At 43.1% G+C, this 26,285-nt stretch overlaps 1 protein-coding gene and 1 long non-coding RNA gene across 2 annotated transcripts in view; one reads left to right on the top strand and one right to left on the bottom strand.

Moving 5' to 3' along the window:
• Positions 1-23,856, top strand: part of LOC116481843 (uncharacterized) — a 58,002-nt gene extending 34,146 nt beyond the window's left edge. Inside the window, exon 3 of the long non-coding RNA XR_004251645.1 lies at positions 21,429-23,856. This is a non-coding gene — a long non-coding RNA (uncharacterized LOC116481843). The remainder of the gene's footprint in view (positions 1-21,428) is intronic.
• The window catches only part of ACTC1 (actin alpha cardiac muscle 1), a 56,046-nt gene continuing 30,244 nt past the window's right edge, over positions 484-26,285 (bottom strand). Inside the window, exons 2-7 of the mRNA XM_058427431.1 lie at positions 5,545-5,695; positions 4,086-4,410; positions 3,251-3,412; positions 2,931-3,122; positions 1,989-2,170; positions 484-1,431 (exon numbers count right to left, since the gene is read on the bottom strand). Of these exons, the coding sequence (XP_058283414.1) occupies positions 1,288-1,431; positions 1,989-2,170; positions 2,931-3,122; positions 3,251-3,412; positions 4,086-4,410; positions 5,545-5,673 (1,134 nt within the window). The 5' untranslated portion in view covers positions 5,674-5,695 and the 3' untranslated portion in view covers positions 484-1,287. The remainder of the gene's footprint in view (positions 1,432-1,988; positions 2,171-2,930; positions 3,123-3,250; positions 3,413-4,085; positions 4,411-5,544; positions 5,696-26,285) is intronic.

The following is a 26,285-nucleotide window of genomic DNA, read 5'->3' as shown; positions in this document are numbered from 1 at the left end:
ATCAATAAAGTTCAATTAAGTCTATTCAAACACTTGTGTGAATGCTAACAGTTCACTGGCAATTAATTTGAAAACAAAAATCTGTAAGGCTTCTGCAATCTAGTTGAAATCTACCTTTCCCAATGGATTTTCTAAAATTCATCAGCACCTACCAGCCTGCCCCATGTCTTGTATCCTGGCTTCTGCCGCACTTCTTTCTGCTGAGATGTCCTCTCTGCTCTTCTCACCTCCCTAATTCCCGACCATTCTTTAAGACCCAGACCCACATACATCTCCTTAAAGCCTCCAGGCCCACATGCACTGGGGGATTATGTGTAGGTGTGTGAACTCCTCGAGGATGGAACACATTCAATTATTTTCAACGCTGCCCCTAGCAGCCTTCCCACCATACTTTGCAGAGAGTTCCGCATGGAGCAAAGCAAATACTGTGGCTCTCGCCTCTCCTTGCTCCCTCAGGACCTCGCAGCCTTCAGTTCACTCAACCCAAGATATCAAGATTTCAAAGAAATGAAGAGATCGAAGGCTTCTGTTTCGCAAGTTAGTCACTGGTCAGGCAGAAGTGTTTGGATCCTGCCTCCTCACATTTGTTTTGCACACACACAATTATCTTGATACGTTTAGAGGGTATTTGCAATGGGACATGGCTGGCCCAACTGTCAGCTAACCTTCATGTTTCTTTCATAGCCCCCAGGAAGACAATTGAAGAGTTCAAAGAACTGAAAAGTTAAGCCAATTTATTTAAAATAATCTTTGACTTTCTCATTATCGATATATGTGTATTTTCTGCAAGGTTACAAAAACAATTGGAACATATGTTAAAACAATTTTCAGTGTCATCTGCAGCAACTAATTCTAGAGAACTGTCTTATTCAATTTCATTTCTTACTTATATGGAACTAAACCTTAATCTGCTTTTCAGGTATGAAATATATTCATGATTCTGTCTCAAAATATGAAATCAAAAGTTAATATTATAACTCCAGCTAACTGTCATATTAATTCATCTGGATGAACCTTGTGGTACTGAACTCTGACAATGCTCAGGGTGTCAAAGCAAACACCTGCCCCACCCACGCCTACCCCAAAAACAAACGAGAGGCTTTTATAGGTTGCAAGTCCTGGTCTGGTTTATTTATAAAGCAATAAATATTAGAAGCACAAACAAATTGCACGTGTGTAAACAAACTGTACAATGATTGATGAAAGATGAGGGAAGGTGGTTCGGAAAACTCCAAGAAGCATAACACCATCATCCTGACTGGAAGGTAGATGGAGAGAGAAGGCACCTTAGAAGCATTTGCGGTGGACAATGGATGGGCCTGCCTCATCGTACTCTTGCTTGCTAATCCACATTTGCTGGAAGGTGGACAGAGAGGCCAGGATGGAGCCCCCAATCCAGACAGAGTATTTACGCTCAGGGGGAGCAATAATCTGCAGAAAGAAAACAAAAACTTCCAGTGAACTCTGAAGTTCCAAGCAAGGGAGCAAATAACACGTTGGGAGGATTCACAGAAAAAAACATTAGATATTAATTCGCTATAATGTGGGATATGTCATACCACAAGATAATGTGGCCAATCAAGTTATATGAACTCACCTCTATTTCATCATTTATATTATTAAAGATATATTCTATTATTAAAATGGAATTTCTCCACTTATCTAGAGTATAATTTGGCAACAAGCTAAATGTATAGTGGAGCCTAGCCCAAAAGTTGGGGGCTTTAAAAATGTATTCAAAGATTTTGGTGCATGTGTGTATGTCTTTTTTTGGTCAAAGATTTATATTTATTCACTACTTAAAAGCATTTTGGAAGTTACCTATCTTGGGAAAAGTGCTAAGAAAATCAGAAAAAGTGGTAGAAAAGCTAACAGGTAAAGTTCGTAGGAGACAAGAAACTGAGTATGAGGGAAAAGGAATTAGGAATGTAGTTCTGCTTAGAATACCAAGACTTGCCTTGGATCTCCCACTCACAAAAGTTCTTTACCTTAATCTTCATGGTGCTAGGAGCCAGAGCAGTGATTTCCTTCTGCATACGATCAGCAATACCAGGGTACATAGTGGTGCCTCCAGATAAGACATTGTTGGCATAAAGGTCCTTGCGGATATCAATGTCACACTTCATGATGCTATTGTAAGTTGTTTCATGGATGCCAGCAGATTCCATACCTAGGAACAAGTCACACACACACATCACAGTGCATTCAGGTCAAGGTAGAGAGAAGAGAACAGAACTTCTTTGTGTTGGGGAGCTGTCACCATTTGTCTCTGAAACATATGTTCCCCTATAAGACACACTGCAGGGTGGAATGGGTGCCTCACAGTTAATCCACAATACAATGCCAAGAAAGGAGCAACTGGGCTTAGTATCCATTTCAAGTAAACACCTCCTGAAACTCTCAGATGTATGAAGATGTATTGGAAAAGAAAAAGATACACGTTTAAACTAAAATGAATGTAATTTTTGTTTATGGACTTAAATCAGATCCTGACAAAGTTCCTCATGGAAAACATTGCTTAGGAAGGATATTTGTTGACATATAAGTGCGCAGTTATTAATATGAGTAGGAATGTTATTGCATTTAATGATGAGTAACTTGGAAAATCCAGCTACTTGGTAGTGAAACTTACTGGAATAAGTCAGCTCTTGTGAAATAGCCCTTTTCCTGCAGATATGTGATATTCAGTTACTACTCTGTGTCATCCTTTATTTTGAGATGAACTCAGTGTGTCATCCTTTATTGTATCACTAGAGCAGAACATAGACTTTCCCTTTAATGAGCCATCAGGACTTGAGGTTGAGCTGTGTGGGAATCCAAACTATGACTTCTTTTAACTCAAGGGCTTCTTGAGCCTTCTAGATTTTACTTTGGGAGACCCTAAGATTTCCAGGGAAAATCGTGCCTCTGCACCAGACCCTACAACTCACCAATGAAGGAGGGCTGGAAGAGCGTCTCAGGACAGCGGAAGCGCTCGTTGCCTATAGTGATGACTTGGCCATCAGGCAGTTCATAGCTCTTCTCCAGGGAGGAGGAAGAGGCAGCTGTGGCCATCTCATTCTCAAAATCCAGGGCGACATAGCACAGCTTCTCTTTAATGTCACGGACAATTTCACGTTCAGCTGCAGAAATAAAGAGTATCACAGTCATGCTCTGAAGCAAGAAGTCAATTATAGGGAGGTAGGTGGATTCAGTGAGGGAGGAGGAAAGCAGACCCACACTGTGGCAGATGAGACACACACACACTCACCAGTGGTGACAAAGGAGTAGCCACGCTCAGTGAGGATCTTCATGAGGTAGTCAGTGAGGTCCCGACCAGCCAGATCCAGACGCATGATGGCATGGGGCAAAGCATAGCCCTCATAGATGGGGACATTGTGAGTTACACCATCCCCAGAGTCCAGAACAATGCCTGCCCGGGGAAGTAGACAAGAACAAGGTAAATTCCTGAGGACAACACCACTGCTCTAGCCATGGCAAAGCCTGCTTCCAATCTTGGCTAAGAGATGCTAGCAATGGGCATTGATCCAGATAAAATTAGATTCCTTACACACAAAGAATAAAAATGAGCATCATGAATACTAAATCTGAAGCAAACTGCAGCTCATCCTTTTAACTATTATAGTAGAAAAAATTCCCGAGGACACTTTCAAATGACCATCTTTCTTATCAGCCATGAGCACGTTATGTAAGCACCCAAGTGTGTTTTTCTTTGCTCCTATTGAAATTACATGTTTCTCTCTCTCTTGACTCAGACCCTGGAGGGAATGTATTCTCCTTAGGGATGCTTGCCCAGGTGATGTGATGGTTTAACACATAACAATGACTGCTGCACTCCAAGTTGCTACACTGTGCTGAGTTTAAATAAGGGAAGGACCTATCTCCACAAGCTATCAGCTCCAACAGTAAGCATGCTCTGAAACTAACCTCAGGGCACTACTGTTACCTCTTTCTCTTAGCACAGACCTTGCTAGGGAATGGTAGGAAAGGTATTATCCCTTTTTCAACTGGGGGATCTGATTCACAGCAAGGTCGGTGACTTGGGAATGTGACTCATCAGTAACTGTCCCCAGAGCCCAGCATACCTGTGGTACGGCCAGAAGCATACAGAGATAGCACTGCCTGGATGGCCACGTACATGGCAGGGACATTGAAGGTCTCAAACATGATCTGAGTCATCTTCTCCCGGTTGGCCTTGGGGTTCAGCGGGGCCTCTGTGAGCAGGGTGGGGTGCTCCTCGGGAGCCACACGGAGCTCGTTGTAGAAGGTGTGGTGCCAGATCTTCTCCATGTCATCCCAGTTGGTGATGATACCATGCTCGATGGGGTACTTCAGGGTCAGGATGCCTCTCTTGCTCTGGGCTTCATCACCTACGTAGGAGTCCTTCTGACCCATACCCACCATAACTCCCTATGAGAAGAAAAAGTGAGAAAATCATGCTCTCACCGTGTCAGGAATATAATCAGTGTCTTGTCTATTTATATCTAACTGCCCAAGTCAAGGAACATATTTAAATACCAGAAATAACAAGCAATAGGATTTTACCCCAATTTAGAAGAATTATTTAAAAATCAATCTTCTACCTTCTCCCTACTCCCCCAAAGATGTATAATTCTATTGTTGAGAATATAACTCAGGAGAGAATGAAGCTATTTCACTGAAGAAGCAGAGCCTCACCTCACCTTAAAAATATCATATGCCTTCATTAAATTATTAAGCTCATCACCCATGTCAACTGGAACATAGATGACTGCATTTTGGAATGAGTGAATTAATGACACATTGTATTTCTCCTAAGAAAAAGATTTTGACATTCAAGTGAACACATAATGATGGGCCGATATGCCATCCTCACTCCAACAGTGAAATTCAGCCTGTCCAGAGCTGTCCTGGAGTCATTCGTCAGCTCTGAGGACTAAGCTCTCCTCCTTTGCAGCCTATCTGGCCAGGCATGTGACAAACTCAGAGAGCATGGCATGTCTTTTAATAAACGAGGTGGTATGTCGCTATCACCATGGCACTTGCTGCCTCTGTCACGCCTGGCTTCTAAAAATGCAACAGCCGGGAAGGAGATAGATTACACCTTTGGGGAAGCCTGTAAACTGGCTGCGAACATGAGAGAGGAATGTGGATTGGGTCCTGGTTGGTTGGGAGAGGTTATATTGTTAGAAGTTAGGGTTAGATGAACCCCTGTTAGAAGTTTTAAACAGGACTGAAAGGGGAGGACAAGGAAGAAAATGAAGTATACAAGGCAGAGAAGACACTAAAGACTAAAAGTCCAAAAGGCCATGAGTGGAGAGAAACTGGTGGCTTTCACACCAGGGAGTGGGACCCTTTTAGAGGCCTGCCACTCGGGTGTACATTTCTCAGTATGTTGGGGTTTTGTGTGGTATTGCTTGCCTTGGCTTGGATTTGAAGTCAATCAGCCTTTTCTTAACTTGGCCTAAAGAGTTCATCGAACAAGAGGGTCAGGTGAGAGCCATTTCCTAGATCGCTGGACTGAAGGGGTCCCGAATGGGACTGGGGGCTCGGCGGGAAGTTTACCTGGTGCCGCGGACGGCCCACGATGGACGGGAAGACAGCACGGGGCGCGTCATCGCCCGCAAAGCCGGCCTTCACCAGCCCAGAGCCGTTGTCGCACACCAGGGCGGTGGTTTCCTCGTCGTCACACATCTTGGCACAGCTTCAGGGGGTTCTGCAGGTTGAGGAGGGGAGGGCGGACCACATTCAGCTACCTGTGCAGCTGGCCTTCTCCGCACCCAGAGGAGAGGACAGAGCAGAAGGGGGTTGTGGGGACTGGACAGGGGGTTGGGCGGGGAACCCTCCTGTCACCTCCCTTCCCCTCGAATCATAAAAGGGAAGGAAGAAGCCGCGGAGGAGACTGGGGACAGAGAAGGGCAGAGGAATCCACCCAGGCTCCCTGGCCAGGAGGTCCACCTAGGGTGCCAGGTGCAAGGAGGGACCCAGGAAACCCAGCCCCTTAGTCCTCCCCAGCCCTTTAACTTTCTTCCTTTTCACGAACTGGGAACTCGATCTCCAGCCCTGTCCATATCGCCATGCCTGTGCCCCAGATGGAGGAGAAAGCGCACGAGAGTAGGGATCCAAAAGCCCCTTGTGGAGCCACAAAATTCCCCTTCTTAGAGCCCCTGCGAGGTCCTGCGAGGACCGACGCCCAGGACAAAACAAGTTAGAACCAAATCAAAAAGTGTGGGCTTTAAAAAAAAAAAAAAAAAGGCAGTCGCAGAGCGGCAGGAGCTGGGGCCTTGGCTGAACGCGGGCCGGGCTGGCCAGGTGGCGGCGCGGGGCTGGTGTCCCGCGCGGCCCGCGGACCTGGCGAGGAGTGAGCGCGGAGGGCCGGGCGCTGACTCACCGACTGCTGGGCGGGTCGGCTCGGCTCCGGCGGCGGCGGGCTCTGGGTGGCTGGCTCCAGGAGGGCCGCTTTATAGAACGCTGATGGACAGGGTCAGTTGGAGCAGCCGGGGGCAAGGGTGGGGGGCCCGGTCTGCCACCTTGCCTTATTTGGTCCCCTTCGCACCCGCTAGGACTGCAGAGGCCATTCATGGAGCCAAGGGCAGGGGAGAGGATCAGCCAGGGAGCCCCCAGACCATGTAAGGAAGGGGAGGGGGCAGTCAGGGGGATAGCCAAATAGGGAGCTGGGGAGGGGCAGGCGCTGAAGGGTAGGGGCAGGGGAAGACTAAGTGACGCCAGCCCACCCCTCCCCCTTTCTGGGGTGTGGGTGCTCCCTGGATGGGCTGTGGATTCGGTCCTCCGCAGCAGCCTCGCCAGCCTTGGGGACAATAAGCCACATGCAGTGGAAAGGCTTGGCGCCCTGCCCTCTGCTGAGGGGTCCTGACAGCTGGGCCAGGGCAGCAGGGGAACGACAGCGGCTTCTCATCTTCCAGGGCTGCCACGAGCACAAAGGACACCACGGCAGCACATCTGAGTGGCTGCAAAAGGGGCACCGGGGGCAGGGCACCCTTCTGGTCTAGTCCCTGGCCAGCCTGAATGGCTTTACTCAGAGAGCTGGGGCTGGGCTCATCTAGGTCAGAAAGCTGACATTAACAAAGGCCACCCGAGTTTCAACCCATGCATGGATCAGGGTCTGGCCAGGGAAGAGGCAGAAAAGGGTTTCTGTGAGAGCTTAGCCAAGTCTTGCTGGAGAAGGGACCAGGTTTACCCCAGCCCAGTTATTGGGTAGCTCTCATCCATGCTGCGGGGTTTTGCTCAAATTCAGACTCTGGTCTTCAGGCCAGAAAAGGTTCCCCTTCTGCCAAAGTGAATAAAGGAACAAATGCCAGAAGCAGCTTGCCCACTTGATGGTGGGGAGATGAGCATCTTTAAACTGGGGTCAGAGGCCCTCATTCCAGGTGGAGACAAGACTGAAAAGGCAAATACTTTGGTGGAGAACATAGCAGCAACTTAAACTATAAGAATACACCAATCCTTGCTATTCAAAGTGCAGCCTGTGGACAAGCAGTATTGTCATAACCTGGAAATGAGCTAGAAATGCAGTATCAAGCGCCACCCCAATCCGCTGTTCAGCAGGATCCTCATTTGCTTGGTATGTACATTAAAGTGTGAGAAGCATTGGCATAAATGACAGATACCGTCTCCTCTGTGGAAAACAGATTTTGCAGGATCTTGAACTTTTGAGAAGGAAAAAGAAAAATGACATGAAATGAGGAGAGGGGGAAGGAAGAGGGAGATGTAAGAAGGACACAGATCACTAGTTTGCCCTGGGGTGCCCTGCATTCTCAGTTCTTGACTGGAGCTTTGATTTTTAATGCTTGTGTTTTTCCTCCAGTTCACACCAGTTAAAAATAGAAAACTGGGCACTGGCATCTCTCTCTAGAGTGGTCTTCGGCTGATATGCTGAGGAGGCCTGCTGATTAGATACTTGTCCCGACTGGGGAATGCTGGGCCCTCCCCTCTGAACTCCCCAACCATGTTTGGGTTGGTCTGGAGAAGAAACGCGACGGCAGCTGTGTGGTGGGGCCGGGTAAGAGACCTGGCTGAGATTACTCTGTGCAGCACAGCAGGCATTTTACAGTGAAAATGTGTATTGACAGGATGCCAAGAGTAGAACTGCCTTGTCTCATGAAAATATAGAAAAACCAAGGAAAAGGAGAAATGGGACTGGTGTCAGAGCCAGACAGACCTGGGCTCAAATGCTGTCTTTATCACTTACTACTTACTATCTGTTTGGTCTTGAGCAAGACACTTAACCGTACCAAGCCCCAAGTTTTCCCTCTCAAAAGTGATACCATAACACTTCTTGCAGAAGTTATTGTGTATTGTAATAATTAGAAACAAATGCTATAAGTAATATGGAAGATGATACAAAGCAAATTGTATGTGTAATAATGATACTTTTGGAGGCAGTAGTAGCTCTGCCTTTTAAAGAATCAGGTTGATTTCATTCTTCATTGATTCAGCAAATCTTTGCAGGACAAAGATTTGTTAAGGATTCAGTGCTAGTTAAGGATTCAGTGATAAATAAAACAGAGCAGGACTCATCCTCCGTGGCAATTACAAAAAAGTCAGACAGCTATGGCACAAACTGGGAAGGAAGAAGAGGTATCAGCAGGATAGTCACAAAAAGGGAAGGGGAGTCGGAAAGAGTTTCCGAGAAAGCCTTCCCCAGGAAGTGTTGTTCGTTTTTAAAAGTAGAGCAGAACTGAAGTTTATGAACATTTGCGTGAGAGAAAGAGTTTCTACATGGGAGTGGCTGATGAGAGACTCCCACTTTCACTGCTATAGGTGCAAAGACTCTCAGGAATGGAAAACCATGTTTATTGACCTCAGTCCTTCTCACAGGCTTCGGGGGCCTAGGAGGCCACTTCCAGCCCCCTCATCTCAGGACCATTGGCTCTAGTGGGAGGCAGGTAGAACAGTGGAAGACTCACAGCAGTTTTGTGAAACAATATTCACCCTTACAATGTTTGAAAAATATGCTTCCTATTCCACTCAATGTTATTGCTTAACACTCAAAGCAGTGTATTTTCATATGTGTTATGTGTGTAGCAAGAAAGAATGCTTATTTCTTAAAGACTTATGGTTGTTTGATATTTACTATTTGTATTACTGCTTGATTTCCACATTTTACTTTATTTTATTTTATTTTATTTTTATGTATTTGTTTGTTTGCTTCAGACAGGGTCTCCCTCTGTTACCCAGGTGTAATCAGGTGTAGTCAGGTGCAGTAGTATAATCCAGGCTCACTGCAGCCTCAACCTCCCAGGCTCAGATGATCCTCCCACCTTAGCTGATTCTCCCACCTTAGCTGATCCTCCCACCTCAGCCTCCCAAGCAGCTGGGACTACAGGCACATGCCAACACACCCAACTAATTTTTGTATTTTTTGAAGAGACGGGGTTTCACTATGTGGCCTAAGCTGGTCTCAAGCTCCTGGGCTCAAGTGATCTGTCAACCTCAGCTTCCCAAAGTGCTGGGATTACAGGCATGAGCCACCAAGCCCAGCCTTGATTTCCACATTTTAAAAACTTTGAACCGTATTTTATATATTTTAAAATGTAAACCAACAGGAAAGTAAGATTTCATGACTGAGTTTTATTTAAACAACTTTTTATGGATCCACTTAATTTGAAAATTGAGATTGGCTTTTTAAGCATATAAAAATGACATCTCAAAACCAAAAAAATCACAAAACAAAGAAGAAAAAAATGACATCTCCTCTTTAGTACATTCTAGAATTTTTTTTATTATGGTAAACTATGCATAATATCAAATTTACTATCTTGACCATTTAGAAATACACAGTTCAAAAGTGTTCAGTGCATTCACATTGTTGTGCAGTCTCCCATTGTTATTTTTTAATTGCTAACTGTGACTAAATTGTGCTTCCTGCAGTTTGAGAAAGACCGGTTTATATCCTATGAGGTAGGCAACCACTGAGCCTTTTTTGTCCGAGATCACACAGGTGAGCAAATGGTAGAGTGACAATTCAAACTCAGGCACCTGACTTTAAGCCCTGTTCCCAACCACCACCAAAAATACCTTCACATATACTTGGTCTGCTGTTTGCCAGAATGTGATGCTAGAACTGCCTCCAGCCAAATTACCTAGACTGCCTAATAGAAATTCCGATTCCTGGGTTCCACCCTGGAAGATTGAATCTGCATTTTAAATGAGCCCTCACCCTTCTCCCCTAGGTACGGTTCTTTGCAGAGTGAAAAACTTAGCTGCACTGCTTGGCTGTTCTCTCTGAAGCCCACAGAGCTTTGCTGGATGCTGCCCAACCTGGCAGTGCTGGCTGGAGTCCAGGTTGGCTGACCTTGTAGATCCCAGTGGGATGGCAGAGCTGGGGCGGGTCCCCAGTGCTCTGGAGGGCCAGCGAAGCCCTTCTCGGCGTGGACTGGCCATGAGGGAGACGTGCAGGGCAAACTGAAGGAACAGAAGGTGGGACAGTTCCCACTGCCCTTGCCTCGGGGGAAGTCTGTTTCATCCACCATCTGCTGGGATCTGGAAGGGAGCGGCCCAGCCTCCTCCCCGGCACTGGGGGATTAGCAGTCACTTATCTCAGCTGTTCCACCATTCGGAGGTGTCACAGTATTTACAGAGAAGCCAGAACCAGACAGAGCCACACTTAATTCCTCCCCATGAGCCCTCCCCATCCCCTCCTGTCCCTCCTGCATTCTGTGTGCTGGGGTAGGGAGAGCCTCGGTTTAGATCAGACCAAGGGGGAGGATCTAGCCTTCCTAAACATTCCTATTTTCTTTGCCTACACATTTGTTCACCCCCACTGCCCTCTGGCTGGAGCTGGGTTTCAGTTTTCATTGAAAGGAGAAAGTGACGTGATGGTGAGGGCTGCAGGCCCCCACACATCCTGGTGTTCAGAATCCAATATATGAGGCATGGCTAATCTTCACAACATACTTCCCCATGTTTTATATGCAACCACCAAGGAGATTAACCCAGGCAGAGGGTATTTGGCCCCAGATGGATTCTGTTCTTGGCAGGTCCCAGCCATCACTGTCTTTTAACATGATAGGACCAACTATAATGAACCATTTAATAAGATTCAGAAAAGGAGGACAGGGGAAGGAGGAAGGGGTACGGGGGAGGGAGAACATAGAAGGGAACATAGGAGGGAGATGCTTCTCTGGATCCTGGTGACCACATTTTTTTTTTCTTTTTTTTGAGACAGAGTGTTGCTCTGTCCCCCAGGCTGGAGTGCAGTGGGGCAATCTCAGCTCACTGCAAGTTTCAAGTGATTCTCCTGCCTCAGCCTCCCGAGTAGCTGGGAATACAGGCACGCATCACCATGCCTGGCTAATTTTTGTATTTTTAGTAGAGGTGGGGTTTCACCATGTTGGCTAGGCTGGTCTCGAGCTCCTGGCCTCAAGTGATCTGCCCGCCTCGGCCTCCCAAAGTGTTGAGATTACAGGCGTGAGCCACCGCACTCAGACTAAAGACCACATTTTCACTCTCCTCTATCCTGGTGAAGTCAGGGGAAAGAATCAGAAAGGATTTCTAGATAGCCTTTTAAATTCCTTAAAAGGAGTTTGTCTGTCAAGAATGAAATGCTCACAACCGTGGATTTCTGCTTGGAAGGTACTGCTCTTAGCTCAGATTTGACTTGCTCTGCACACTGGCAGTGACTTTATTTATGGAGTTTCAGTGTTTCAAGTATTACCCGGAGCAAACCCATCTTTCCTGGAGAGCCCAACCATGACAATGTCTGATCTAAGCCTGACCTGCAAGCAGAAGGGCTGGGAGACCTGCATCAGAAGTAAGAGCTGTGAGCTCGGAAAACCTCTTGCAGGCCGCTTTCACTCACCTGCGTCATGTAGAGCCCATCTCTTCCCCAGCAAAGATCAGGCACTCATCTGACACACAATATTGGTGATGGTATCACTAATCGTTGACATTTCCTGAGAATTTCCTAGAGGCTGGCACTATCCTGCCACTTTCTATGTGTATATGGTCAACATGGTCAGTTTCTAGATGAAGCTGGGCAGACTTCCAGCTGTAGAATCCATTTTTACCCAACTATTCTCTGTTTTTGTTTTGTTTTGTTTTTAATTTTTTTGTACATAGAGACAGGGTTTCCCCATGTTGCCCAGGCTGGTCTCTAACCCCTGAGCCCAGGTGATCCAGTTGCCTTGGCCTCCCAAAGTGCTGGGATTATAGGTGTGAGACACCGTGCCCAGCCCCAACTGTTCTTTGATATGATGTCACCAGCCTATATTGAGGGGCTGTGTAAGAGTAGGTCACCATTTGTATTGTAAGGACATGGTAAGGATGTTTTCATGGATGTTTATCATAGGACACAATCTTCTTTATAAGCCTCCTTGGGAGAATTCCCTGTCTGACTCCAGTACCAAGGGCAGAAGCACATCTACCAACCAACTAGTTTGTTTTGATTTGTGTTCCCTGAATCTAGTGACCAGCTAAGGTTTCACTTTTGGTGTTGGCTAAGAAAAATTTTAGAGAACCACATATGTGGCCCAATTGTTACAGCGATTATAGATCATTTTGATCTGTTTTACACACCCATCTCTATTTTTTATTTTTATTTTTCTGGTACTTTTAGTTTTCATTTTTCTCTCTATCTTTGTAAGCTGGCATAAATCTTGTGTGGGACAAAACAAAGAATGAACGAATAGATAGATAAGAATGAATTTATAGGAACAATGGAGAGAACATTTGAAATTACAATTGGGATGGCCATTTTACAAGTAGCTAAGAGTCCACTATGACTTGCGTATGTATCTGTAGTTTCTTCCATCCCAGTGAAAGCATAGGCCAGGTGTGGTGGCTCATGCCTGTAATCCCAGCACTTTTGGAGGCCAAGGCAGGTGGATCGCTTGAATCCAGAAGTTCAAGACCAGTTCTGGGCAACATGACGAAACCCCCATCTCTACAAAAATACATAATTAGCTGGGCATGGTGGCGCACGCCTGTGGTCCTAGCTACTCCAGAGGCTAAGGTGGAAGGATTGCTTGAGCTCGGGATGTCCAGGCTGCAGTGGGCTGTGATCACACCACTGCACTGCAGCCTGAGCGACAAAGCAAGACCTTGACTCAAACATAAATAAATAAATAGCATACATTGCTTAATGAAAAAAACCCATTACCTGTAAACTATAATGTCATTTTGATTTTCCTCTTAACATGGTAAGTATAACTGGCAATCGAAAATAATATTTCCCTCATTATTAATATAGTATGTGTTTATTGTGATAAACTAGGAGAAACAGTGAACAGAAAAGTACGAAGAAAATAATGTGTCTAGGGGAGTTTGTAAAACTCTATATTGTAACCTCCCTAAAATAAAACTAAATGTGGCATAAAATTCATAAGGCCTTGGCTTCCATATCTACTTATAGCTTCTGGGCTGAGAAAAGACAAACAGCCTCCTATTCTGGTAGTCTGCAAGAATGTCCACTTGTTCTTCAAAGAGAGACATGCAATGCAAGGAATTTGCATTAAAAGCATTTCTTGGTCCTACTATTATAAAGTAAATTATCTCTAGTCAGCAGCTGGAACTAAAGAATGTCAAACTCAGAGCAGACTCTGCCCTTGGGATTATACCATCTGTATATATCCCACTTATATATTTCAGAGGGTGGGTTTCCAAGTCAGCTGTTGAACTGTTTCAAACTTGTAGTTTAAAAACTGGTCTATCACGAACATAAAACTAAACCATATGAATATACTGCTGAAGGCTTTGTCTTCATGTGGAGAGTCTGAAAGCACTTCTTTTAGAAAAGCATCTTTACAGCTCTTTTATGATCAAAATTGTTCTTAATTAAGACTACAAATAACCAGTTCATCTTAACCACCTCTTATTTAATTTCATAAATTAAAAATAATAATAACATAGGCTTTATCTAAAGCTAGCACTGTGTACCTACAGAACTTGTATGTACAAAATAAAAACAACTAAAAAGCCTTCTTAAGCTGTTACTTGTGCGTGAATGCTGGCACCCATCCAAATAAGTAGGCCTGTGGCTTATGATATTCCAGAAAGAAGAGCCAGCCTTTGAGGACTGAGAAGAGAAAATAATCAGCCATTAAACTATGATGTGGGCCTTGAAAAGTGACCAGAACAACCTTGAGCATGACCCAAGGGACAGAACAGAGTAAAATACTACATCATCAAAGAAATACCTGCAATGGTTGGGTAACCCTAAGGTGAGAACATTCTTTAAGGATGAACAAGCAAAGTACTCTCTATTCAGTTAAGGTTTTTGCAAACTCTCTTTAAACATGCAATTTTCCAGTGAGAGATTCTAGTGAATTTAATATTACAGCACACTACTTATAGTTTTCACAAAACATTCACACTGGGCTCATTCCTTCACCAATGTATGTAGCCATCTTCTTTCTGTGTTCCCTGTTCAATGATGATAAGGAGTCCAGAGCCCCTCTCTTGAAGTTTCAGAGGGAGAGCCCTGAAGCTTTAATTTGAGCTGATCTCTTAGACTGGCATAATTGAGCATTTCTGGTGTCCACCCAAGGGTCGCATCACTAAGCTGCTGACTCAAGGTAGTGGGCGGGGCGGAAGAGAGAGGGTTGAGGGTAGAAAGAGGGTGATGGGGGAGTGACCTACAACACCTCTTTCCTCTCATTTCTGTCTGAATAGAAAACTGAAAATGCTGAATCAGAAGCACAGACAAATGCGGGTACAAGGGGCTCAGGCTTTGCTTTCATACCTGGCAGTGCAAAACTTTACACTGAGTTTATTTTGTCCAGCTCAGAGATATGGGACCCAAAAGTGATAAGGGAAAAGGCAAAAGTGATCCCATGAGGCAGAAAGCCTTATGTATTAGAACAGCTTCAGTGTTCTGGGTCCTTCTAAAAGTGTGTACACCTCAGGCCTAAATATCAAATCCTAAAATATTATTCCATAATTTACATCTTTATGTAGTCAGATTTTTCCTTGATCTTTCTGGAAACTAACTCTTATTTTGACTAAATTTGAAAGGTTAAATGTTAAATTTGCCTACTTTCTCACCTGGAATATGTTTGTGTGTATCTGAGAGAATCAGTCATGAATGAAAAGTTTATTGTTTCTGTTTCCTACATTTATTTCATTGCGATGTCACAAGGATAGATTGAGTACATCTTTCCAAATCATCTGATTCAGTCACAATCACATAAACAGGGTTTAAAAACCTTAAGGCTGGTATCGGGCAGCAGCTAAGAATGAGCAGATGTTCTTTGTTTTCTCAGATATTTGTGAATGTAAATGGTCCAGAAAACATCTCATAATCACCACACTGAAAGTGTGAAATGAATGTACCTTTACAAAGAAATGTGGCATGATAGGAAAATATAATGCTCTATTCTTAGAGCATGTGTCATTTCCAATGAAGTATCTTTTACCCTCCTGGTCTCCCTGAACACTATTTAAATTCTCAGCATTAACCAAGAAGACATTCAGATCTCAGTGACTGATTTTGAACAAAGGGTTTCAAATAATTTCTTTGGGAGATTCAAGGATTGCTTTCACTATAGAAATTCAAATGTGTCCCAAGTCTCTCATTTTGCAAACAACTTAGCAAAATATTACAGATGAATAAACTCTTTGATTTGAAACATCATACTTTCTAACTAAATATAATCAAAATAGTGATGCTTATCATACAAATATAGATATGAACAAAAGGAAAAAGCCAATTTTGTGGCTAAATTGGTGTTCCCTTGAAATCAAGATGTGGTTTCTTCAATTTCTTCATTCAATCAATATTTATTGAATGCCTTCTCTATGCAAGGCATTGTGCCAGGAACAGTGGGAAATATTAGAGTGCATGAGATGGTGTATGCACACCAAGAGAATGTTTTCATTCTATTAGATAGTACCTAAACCCAACAATCCACCACAAAGATCTGTGCTAAGCAGCACGAAAAGGTATTAAACAAAGGCTGAGGGTCTGGAAAAAGGGAGCGAGCCCTTCTCATGAGGGTCCTTGGGCAAGACTTCATAGTTTATGAATTTTGAGCTGAGTCTATGAGGGCTAGTTGATGAATAGATTATGTTTGTAAGCTTTTGCATTGTTTTCTACCTGAATCATGTTGTTGATGAGGAAGACAAAAATATGTTGTTCCCTCTTAAAATAATTACAGTTCGTTCAACAGATACTCACTGAATGCTCACTGTGTACCACATGCTGTACTTCCAAGAAGACAACCTCCAGGTTCCAAGTAAAGTCAGAAATAAGCACACTGCTGAAGTTGCACTCAACTGGTCCTTTCAGATGAAAAGTATGTGAAATGTGTGTGCTTGTGTGTATATTTTAAAGGGTAGCCACATCTTATTCTTCATGAATTGAAAGCTGGAACAGATCCAAGAGAAAGCTCTTCCCTACTTTTCCTAAGTCATTTGCCATGATTGGTTTTCAAAGTCTTTAGGGAGTGAATGATTTCAAGTTCTACTGTTTACATAAATCCTTGACTACTGAAGCCTATTTCAAAAAAATCTAACCAAACAAACCAAAACTCTTAACCATGGGAAGAGTACTGAAGATTAAGGGAGGAAGGAATTATTACAGTTTCCGTTTTTTACTTAGGTATTATTTGAATATTTTTCCAGAAGCATATATTAATTTTATCTATTAAAGAAAGAAAGAAAACAATCTAATGTAACATCCTCTTGCTGAAAGTCAAGCATATTTTGTCTCATATTTTTGTCTCATAACGTCCACATACTTTAAGAAAGACATTGCATCTCTGAGTATTAAGGCTCTTTTTCACCAGCACTGTTATTTTTAAAACTGTCTTCATATTTGGTCTATAATCTAACTCTGTTCCAAATTTTTTTTAATGTAATAAAATTTCTTTTAGCCAAATTGGCTAGGAGTTTGGTTTCTAGTTAAGTTGAAAACTACCATTGTTCAGAGAATTAAGTTCATCTTGATATGCCCACACAGAACTTCAGAGAAGATCATTTAATTTTCTTTGATACTGTGAAGTTATTTCCAGAATATTCTCCTTTGGAAAACTAATTTTTGTCACATACTATAGTATAATATATGTGACAGATGTAGACTATTGGGCCAGACAAAATTATAATATCCTGGAAAGCTGCTTAAATGAATTCACTGTTAGTATCGACATACCTGTTACCTATTTATTTCTTTTAAAAATCAAGTATAGATCATGCTTCTGGTTCCAGTCAAGATGGAGCACTCCATTTCTTGCAGATGCTCCCTCTTACAACTGTGGCCATAACACAACAAACAGACCTAGGGAAACTCAAAGGAGGAAAGAAGGTGGACTGCCTAGGGATTTGGGGACTTGAGAAACAAGCTGCTGGTGAGTTCTATAAGTTTCGTTATTGCCTCTCATATATCCCAGACAGGGTGTTGCAGATGCCTCCAACCTAGAGCTGCCAACAGGCACAGACAAAATAAGCTCTAAGAAAAGTCTGTTCCTCCTAGTCAAAGGACCAAGAAGCCGGTGACCTTGCAATAGGAAGCCTTTTTGGTAATACTTGCCCTACTTTTGCCAAGTACTAATGGGAAAATTAGATTCCCTTCTCCACAGTTTCAGTGAGATGGAGTTGGGAGCTGATCTTCCTCCCCATCCCCTGTCTCAGTGGCATGAGATGGTGGTGCTCTGACTCCCTTGCCCTGTGGTATTGGTAGGACTGATCAGGGAGCTAGTCTTCCCTTTCCTGCCAGCAGAAGCAGCCAGTGCTCCTATTCTCCCACCAGGGTAGACTCAGCAAGGAGCAGCAGCAAACTGAACCTCTAACCCCCACCCAGCAGCAATGAGACTGAACAACAATGTGCAAAATAGAGCTAATGGGCACTCTGGTCCCCACTCCTGCCCTCATCCAGAATCAACCAGGCAAAATGAGGGGGTGGGATGTGGATTCTCATTGCCCATCTACTTCCCTCCATGCCCCCCACCACCACCTGGGTTTCAGCAGTGCCAGTGAGAAGCTGACCTTCTGCAACTATCCTGAAGCCACAAAGCTGTGTGTGTTAGCCCCATCCTTCCCCACTTCCTGGTAACCATGAAGCCCAGCAGAAAGCTGAGTATCAGGGGAACCCACCCCCAAGATTTCAACGTAGGTTCTATTTTCCATAAGTGTTGGCCAGCTGAGAAATAAAGAGAAAGAGTACAAAGAGAGGAATTTTACAGCTGGGCCACCGGGCGTGACATCACATATCAGTAGGACTGTGATGCCCACGTGAGGCTCAAACCAGCAAGTTTTTTATTAAGGGTTTCAAAAGGGGAGGGGGTGTAAAACAGGGAGTAGGTACAAAGATCACATGCTTCAAAGGGCAAAAAGCAGAACAAAGATCACATGCTTCTGAGGGAACAGGACAAAGGCAATGCAAAACTACTGATAAGGGTCTATGTTCAAATGTGCATGTATTGTCTTGATTAACATCTTAAAAAACAGAAAACAGGGTTTGAGAGCAGAGAACCAATCTGACCACAAATTTACCAGGGCTGGGTTTTTCCCTACCCTAGTAAGCTTGAGGGTACTGCAGGAGACCAGGGTGTATCTCAGTCTTTATCTCAACTGCATAGGACAGACATTCCCAGAGTGGCCATTTATAGACCTCCCCCAAGGAATGCATTCCTTCCCCAAGGTATTAATATTCTTTGCTAAGAAAAGAATTTAGCGATATCTTCCCTACTTGCATGTCCATTTATAGGCTGTCTGCAAGAAGAAAAATATGACTCTTTTTGCCTGACCCCGCAGGCAGTCAGATCTTATGGTTGTCTTCCCTTGTTCCCTAAAAATCGCTGTTATTCTGTTCTTTTTCAAGGTGCACTGATTTCATATTGTTCAAACACACGTTTTACAATCAATTTGTACAGTTAACACAATTATCACAGTGGTCCTGAGGTGACGTACATCCTCAGCTTACAAAGATAACAGGATTAAGAGATTAAAGTAAAGACAGGCATAGGAAATTATAAAAGTATTATTTGGGAACTGATAAATGTCCATATTAAAATGAAATCTTCACAATTTATGTTCCTCTGCCACGGCTCCAGCCGGTCCCTCCATTCGGGGTCCCTGACTTCCCACAACAGCTGAGTTTTCATTCCCATTTGGAGACCAGGAGATGGTAGGAGTCAGTGCCTCACTTTCACTGGGAAGGCGTCAGTGGGGCCAAACGGGAAGCTGAGCTTCCTCCCACCCACCCCACTGCAGTGAGGCAGTGTGAGTCAGCACTCCATTTTTGCCAGGATGGTGTCAGGAAGCTAAACATACACATCCACCTAGTCTTCAATATCTCAACAGGGGACTGCCTGCTAATAAAAGAAGATTAAATGTGATCCAGAATATAACAAAAAAACTGCCAGGATACAATTGAAAATCGCAACATGAATGAGAAAAGACAATTGACAGATACCAACATCAAGATGAATCAGATGCTGGAATTATCTGACAAGAATTTCAAAGCAACCATCATAAAAATACTTCAATAAGCAATCACAAATTCTCTTGAAACAAATGCAAAAAATACTGAGAAAATCTCAGCAAAGAAATAGAAGTTATAAAAAAGAATCAAATGGAATTATAGAAGTGAAAAATACAATAAGCTAAATAAAAAACTTAATGAATGGGCTCAATAATACAGTGGAGATGACAGAGGATAGAATCAGTGAACTTGAGGACAGGTCAACAGATTTTACTCTAGCTGAACAGAGAAAAGTGTAGACTGAGAAAAATAAACACAGTCTCAGAGGCCAGGTGTGGTGGCTCATGTCTGCAGCTCCAACATTTTGGGAGGTAGAGGTGGGTGGATTGCTTGAGCTCAGGAATTTAAGACCAGCCTTGGAAACATGTGGAAACCCATCTCTACAAAAAATTCAAGAAATTAGCCAGGCGTGGTCACACATGCCTGTAGTCCCAACTACTTCAGAGGCTGAGTGGGGAGGATTGCTTGAGCCTGGGAGGCAGAGGTTGCAGTGAGCCAAGATCATACCACTGCACTACAGTCTGAGTGACAGAGCAAGACCCTGTCTCAAAAAACAAAAACAAACAAATGAGCAAAAACCATAAACAGAGTCTCAGGGACCTGTGAGACAATAACAAAAGAGCTAACATTTGTACCATTGGATTCTCAGGAGAGAGAAAGTGGGACTGAAAAAAGTATTCAAAGAAATAATGGCTGAAAAATTCCTGCATTTGGTGAAAGAAATATGGATGTTTAAGAAGCTTAAAGAATCTCAAATAAAATAATTCCAAAGAAATCCACATTAAGACTTATCATCATTAAAAGTCTGAAAACGAAAGGCAAAGAAAAATCTTGAAAGCAGTCAGAGAGAAACAATACTTTACTTATAGGAAAACACCAATGCAAATGAGGACAGATTTCTCTTCTGAAACCGTGGAGGCCAGAATAAAGTGGCACATTTTTCAAGCACTGAAAGAACAGAACCGTAAACCTCAAATTCTGTTTCTGGCAAAAATGTCTGTCAGGAGTGAAGGGGAAATAAAAACATTCTTAGATGAACAAAAGCTAAGAAAACTCGTTGGTAGCAAACCTATTATTTAGAAAAATGGCTAAAGGAAATAGCAGAAGGCTTAACACTTCAAAAAGGAAAGAATATTGGAATTGGTAAAAGAAAAAATAGGGGTAAATATAATAAACTCTTTCTCATGAGTTTCTTAAATCACATTTGATGTTTAAGGTGAAAATTATAACATGCATCTGACATGGTCCTAATCTTGGTAGAGCCAATACTTACAACAATCATCTTTAAGAAACTGGGAGGGTAAAGAGATCTAAATGGAAGAAGATCTCTGTACTCTACTAGATGTGGCAAAATGTTGTCATCGGTAGACTGGACAATGATGATATCTTTGTATATTGTAATACCTAGAGTAAGCACTAAGAAAACCGTACAAACAACATACTTATGACTTCATTTTTATCGTATGCTCAAGATGACAAGATTACAGATTAATGATAGCCAGGGCTTCAGGAAATGGAAAGGAAGGGAAGTAGTTGTGGCTATAAAAGGGTGGTGTGAGGGATCCTTGTGTCGAAACTGTACTGAACTGTAGTGACCATATGCATCTATGTGTGTGATGAAATTGCTTATTACTAAATACGCACACAAACACACACACAGACACACAACTGAGTCCACATAAAAGTGGTGCTATCTGAATACACTTGATGCATTGTATCAATGTCAATTTCCTAGTTGTAATATGGTACTCTAGTTAGACCAGATGTTACCACTGGAGAAAACAAGATGAAGGGTATATGGGCTCTCTGGATTGTTTTATTATAACTGCATGTGAATCTACAATTATCTCAAAATATAAAAGTTTTGGTGATTAAATATAAAGTGTGTGAAAAATCTAGTAATTTCAGTTTTTCAATCAAGTTGATTCTGAATGAATTTGTTATGCTTAGGTGATCATAGTTTATGAAATTTAAATAGCAGTGCTAAATGTATCCTATTCTCTATGTTTAGAGAAAGCACATTGGCTGGTCCAGTAATACGTCTGGCATGTGGTGTCAGGTGCCATTGAGGCTGAGGAGATTCCAATGTATGCAAGCATGTTTGATGAATCAGGGGCTGATGACTATCGGAAAACTGTGGCGTAATGGAAGATCCCCAGAAGGAGAATTTACACCTACTTCAAGTAGAATCTGGCACAATGAACAGACTGGCCACAGGACCTGAAGACTGGAGGAGAGTGACACTTCTAACTAATAGCATCTAAAACATCCCAGATGAGCTACTTCAAGAGTGTTTGTGAACATCTTGAAACAAAGGCCTATCTTGTAAACAAACAGAGCTGTCCCACTAAACTCTCCTGGCCTAGGGCCTCTTCTGGGAGCATTCAGAGAAAGCAGGACTTAGAGGATAGGGAGTTAAGCTTCCTGCCCTGGTTCAGATCTGCAACTGAGCAGTGAATGATTCAGCACCAGGAGAAGGCATCTGTGGGCCTGAATGTTGGCAGCCAGGAATAAGTGCAAAGGCTGTGCCAGTGATGGCCAGAGTGGACGGGACATGGCAGTGGAGGCTGGAGTCATAGTCCACACTTTACCCTCAGCATCTGAGAGATACACTCCTAAGGACTCCTGGAGCTGTGGAACAAGGCAGAAGTTATGTGAGAGATAGGGAGGGGACCAATGCCACTCAGTTTCACAGAGAGGGGTTATCAGGCAAAAGAATATAGGGCAGTTCTTCTGAATCTCACACACATTGGAATCACTTGGGAACTGATTCCTGGATCTTAGCTCTATCAATTCTGATTTAATTGGTCTGGGTGCATCTGAGCGTTTTGGGAAGTTTTTAGTTTCCCAGGAAATTCTAATATTCAGTCAACGTTGAGAATCATTGATCTAAGCCTAGGGCTCTCCAACTTAAACTTACATCAGAGTCACTTGGAGGGCTTGGTAAGCAGTAAATTACTGATTCCATCCCTAGAGTTTCTGATTCTGTAGGTCTGGAGTGAGGCATGAGAATCTGTATTTCTGTGAAGCTCCCAGATGATGCTGATGCTGAAGGTCTGTGGAACACATTCTGAATGGTACTGACTTGGGTTAGGTATTTATTGAGATGACATTTGTACCCACCATGTGGGGTGGGCGCTGAGGACATTTGGATCATGGAAACAGCATAGAGTAGGACCCAACACATAGGCTTATTAACAGCCTGAGCCTCATGCTGCCTCTGCTGCGTTCCAGCTACATGAACTTGAATAATTTACTCAAACTTTCTAGACCTAATTTCCCCATGAGTAAAACAAGAAAATTATGGCAGCTACTCACAAGGTGGTTGCAATTTTCTTTTTTTTTTTTTTTTTTTTTAGGCTGGAGTACAGTGATGCAGTCTCCACTCACTGCAACCTCCACCTTCCAGGTTCAAGCGATTCTTCTGCCTCAGACTCCTGAGTAGCTGGGATTACAGGCGTGCACCACCATGCCCGGCTAATTTTTGTACTTTTAGTAGAGATGGGGTTTCACTATGTTGGCCAGGCTGGTCTCCAACTCCTGGCTTCAAGTGATCCACCCACCTCAGCCTCCCAAAGAGCTGGGATTACAGGGGTGAGTCGCCATGTCCAGCAAATACTTAATATTTTAAAAGTGCTTTTATCACTGATAAACACACTACATACATTATAATAATTTAATCCCCAGCTAACCCTGTGAAGTATTATTTCTCCTGTTTCACAGATGAGGAAGCTGGGAAGTTGGGTTAAGGAACTTGCCCGAGTCACACAGGTAGTTAGGATTGGCTTAGAATCTGAACCCAGGCAATCTGAATCCAAAGCCCATATACTTTACAATTATACTATACTAGTGCAACAAATATGAGCTACTATGGATCGTGATTATATTAAGAATTAAATGTAATGAAATCCTTAAAACTTCAGTTCATTGTTTTCATGAAACACAAATAGAACACAGTAGATATGGGGAATTGCTATAATTAAATCTAACCTCAGTTCTCTAAACCAGTGTTTCTCCAAGTGTGTCTTGAGATTACCTACAAAGAAATCATCTGGAAACTCCCTACCTCAAATCTTTGGAACCACAATCTCTTGGGGTCAGGGCTACAGAATCTGAGATTTTAAATAAGCTCCCAAGGAGAGCTGGTTTCCCAGCTGTAGTCTGAGTCACATGCCTATAAATTAAACATATTTAGTAATCATTCTTTTCCTACTTCTCAGACTGCTCTAGTGTTTTTCTCAATGTTATTTTTTATGAATTTAGAATACACTATTTTGAGTAGCTCAAGTAGAATTGTCTGCAGTTTGAGAAAATAAAACCTAAGCTTTCATAAGTAGGCAAATAAAATAATAATCTGGCTTAAAATCAAAATCATTATGATATGTGGGGGTGAGGGAAGAGAGAGACCCTCTCATATTGTTTTATATTGTTTTATACTCAGAAAAGGAAAGAGAAGCGAAACTAAAGGCAGGTAGCCCGGCGCCTAGGAACCAGACCCGAAACCAGGCCTGGGCCTGCCTGACCTAAGCCTGGTAGTTAAAATTCGACCCCTGATCTAGCAACTGATGTTATCTATAGATTCCAGATATTGTATGGAAGGACATTGTGAAACTTCCCATTCTGTTCTGCTTCACTCAGACCACTGGTGCTTGCAGCCCCTGTCGCATACCCCCTGGCTTGCTCAATCCATCACGACCCTCTCACGTGGACCCCCTTAGAGTTGTGAGCCCTTAAAATGGACAGAAGTGGGCCAGGCGCGGTGGCTCACGCTTGTAATCCCAGCACTTTGGGAGGCCAAGGCGGGCGGATCACGAGGTCAGGAGATCGAGACCACGGTGAAAACCCGTCTCTACTAAAATTACAAAAAATTAGCCGGGCGTGGTGGCGGGCGCCTGTAGTCCCAGCTACTCGGAGAGGCTGAGGCAGGAGAATGGTGTGAACCCGGGAGGCGGAGCTTGCAGTGAGCCGAGATTGCGCCACTGCACTCCAGCCTGGGTGACAGAGCAAGACTCCGTCTCAAAAAATAAAAAATAAAAATAAATAAATAAATAAATAAATAAATAAATAAATAAATAAATAAAATGGACAGAAGTTCAGCATCTGATGAGCTCGGATTTTAAGACGCTAGCCTGCCAATGCTCCTAGCTGATTAAAGCCATTCCTTTCCCTGTCTCGGTGTCTGAGGGGTTTTGTCTGCGGCTCGTCCTGCTACAGTGCCTCAAGAACCCAACTTGACAAATAAAATAAGCAAATAGTTTCATTTTAGAGATAAAATTAAATTATAGCTGTATCTTTGACCTTCCCGTTGTACTTCCTCAATTTAAAGAGCTGAGTAACTAAGAGTTTGTTAATGTAGAATTTACTGACACAGCAAAGTCAGTTATATATTTATTTATTTATTTTCAGACTCAAGAGAGATAGGACACTGTGAAGTTTTACAGGAAACCATTCCTATTTGAGGAATTCCTCTGACTCAGTGTTGTTAATGAGCACTTAAATGTCAATGACAAAAGTTTCCACTCTGGCTATGACGGACTGGCATGTTACCACCCAGTACAACTGGAAAAGTTGGGTAAACTTTTTTAAAACAAGTTCTTTGAAAACACAGACACATTATCAAAGGAGGGAGAACTTTAGGGGCCAACATGGATGAGAGGGGAAGCAAAGAGTTGAGCCCAATATTTGTTGCTGCTTTTTCCCTTGTGGCTTTTGCCAATTTGTAGGGGAGAGAGAGACACACACACAAAGAGAGAGACCCAAGTACAGCAGAAGCTGAGAAAAAAGTGGCAGCAAAGGCTCAGGAACTGAGCAGCAGTGTAAGCAGTCTCGTGGGGCTGGGGTGGGAGAGAAAGAATTGGAGTATAGGTCCTGCTGAGGAAGAGTGTCCGTGGTAAAAGACCAGTCCTTCAGCTGTGATCCACAAAGGGCTACATCTTAGGAGTAAAGACAGACTGACGGCAAACAGACTTTGAGTCAGCTCAATCCCAGGCTAGTTGGAAGTGATTGGCAGTACCCTGTCTGTCAAAATCAAAAGTAAATATCCCCTGGAGGAGGATAACCTTGTACAGAGCCTCAAATCATTGCTATAGTTTTTCATACATAATATCTGGCAAGTAACAAAGAAAGTACTTGGCCAGATCAAATCACTGAAAAATCACAAGAAAAAAATAGACAATGGAAAGTGACCAGCAGGAGATCCAGATACACAGGTTATGGGTTTTTTAATGATTACTATGTTCAAGATAATAAATGGCAAATAGGTAATTTCATCAAAGAATTAGAATCCATTAAGGAGACTCACATGAAATTCTTAAACTAAAAATATTATGCAAATGAATAACTTAGTAGATGAATTTAAAAGCATGTTGACACAGTTGAAAAGAGGATTAGTGAGCTTTAAGGTACTAGACTATATCCAGACTAAAACTTAGAGAGCAAAAGAAATACAGTAAAGAGCTAAAAGGCAAATGGAATATGGTGAAAAGGTTAGTACACAAGCATTTGGAGCTCAAAAACGAAATGGAGAAGAGAATATGACAAAAGCAATATTTGAATAGATAATGATCAAGAATTCTACTAAAGTGGCTGGGCGCCGTGGCTCATGCCTGTAATCCTAGCACTTTGGGAGGCTGAGATGTGTGGATGACTGAGGTCAGGAGTTTGAGACCAGCCTGGCCAACATGGTGAAACCCCCTCACTACTAAAAATACAAAAATTAGCCAGGTGTGGTGTCATACGCCTGTAGTTCCAGCTACCCGGGAGGCTGAGGCAGGAGAATCACTTGAACTTGGGAGGCAGAGATTGCAGTGAGCTGAGATCATGCCACTGCACTCCAGCCTGGGCAACACAGCAAGACTCCATCTCAAAA

Source organism: Hylobates moloch, unplaced genomic scaffold (genome assembly GCF_009828535.3).
Source record: "Hylobates moloch isolate HMO894 unplaced genomic scaffold, HMol_V3 SCAFFOLD_14, whole genome shotgun sequence".
NCBI lineage: Eukaryota > Metazoa > Chordata > Mammalia > Primates > Hylobatidae > Hylobates > Hylobates moloch.
This window is presented reverse-complemented; position numbering and strand designations above follow the sequence as displayed.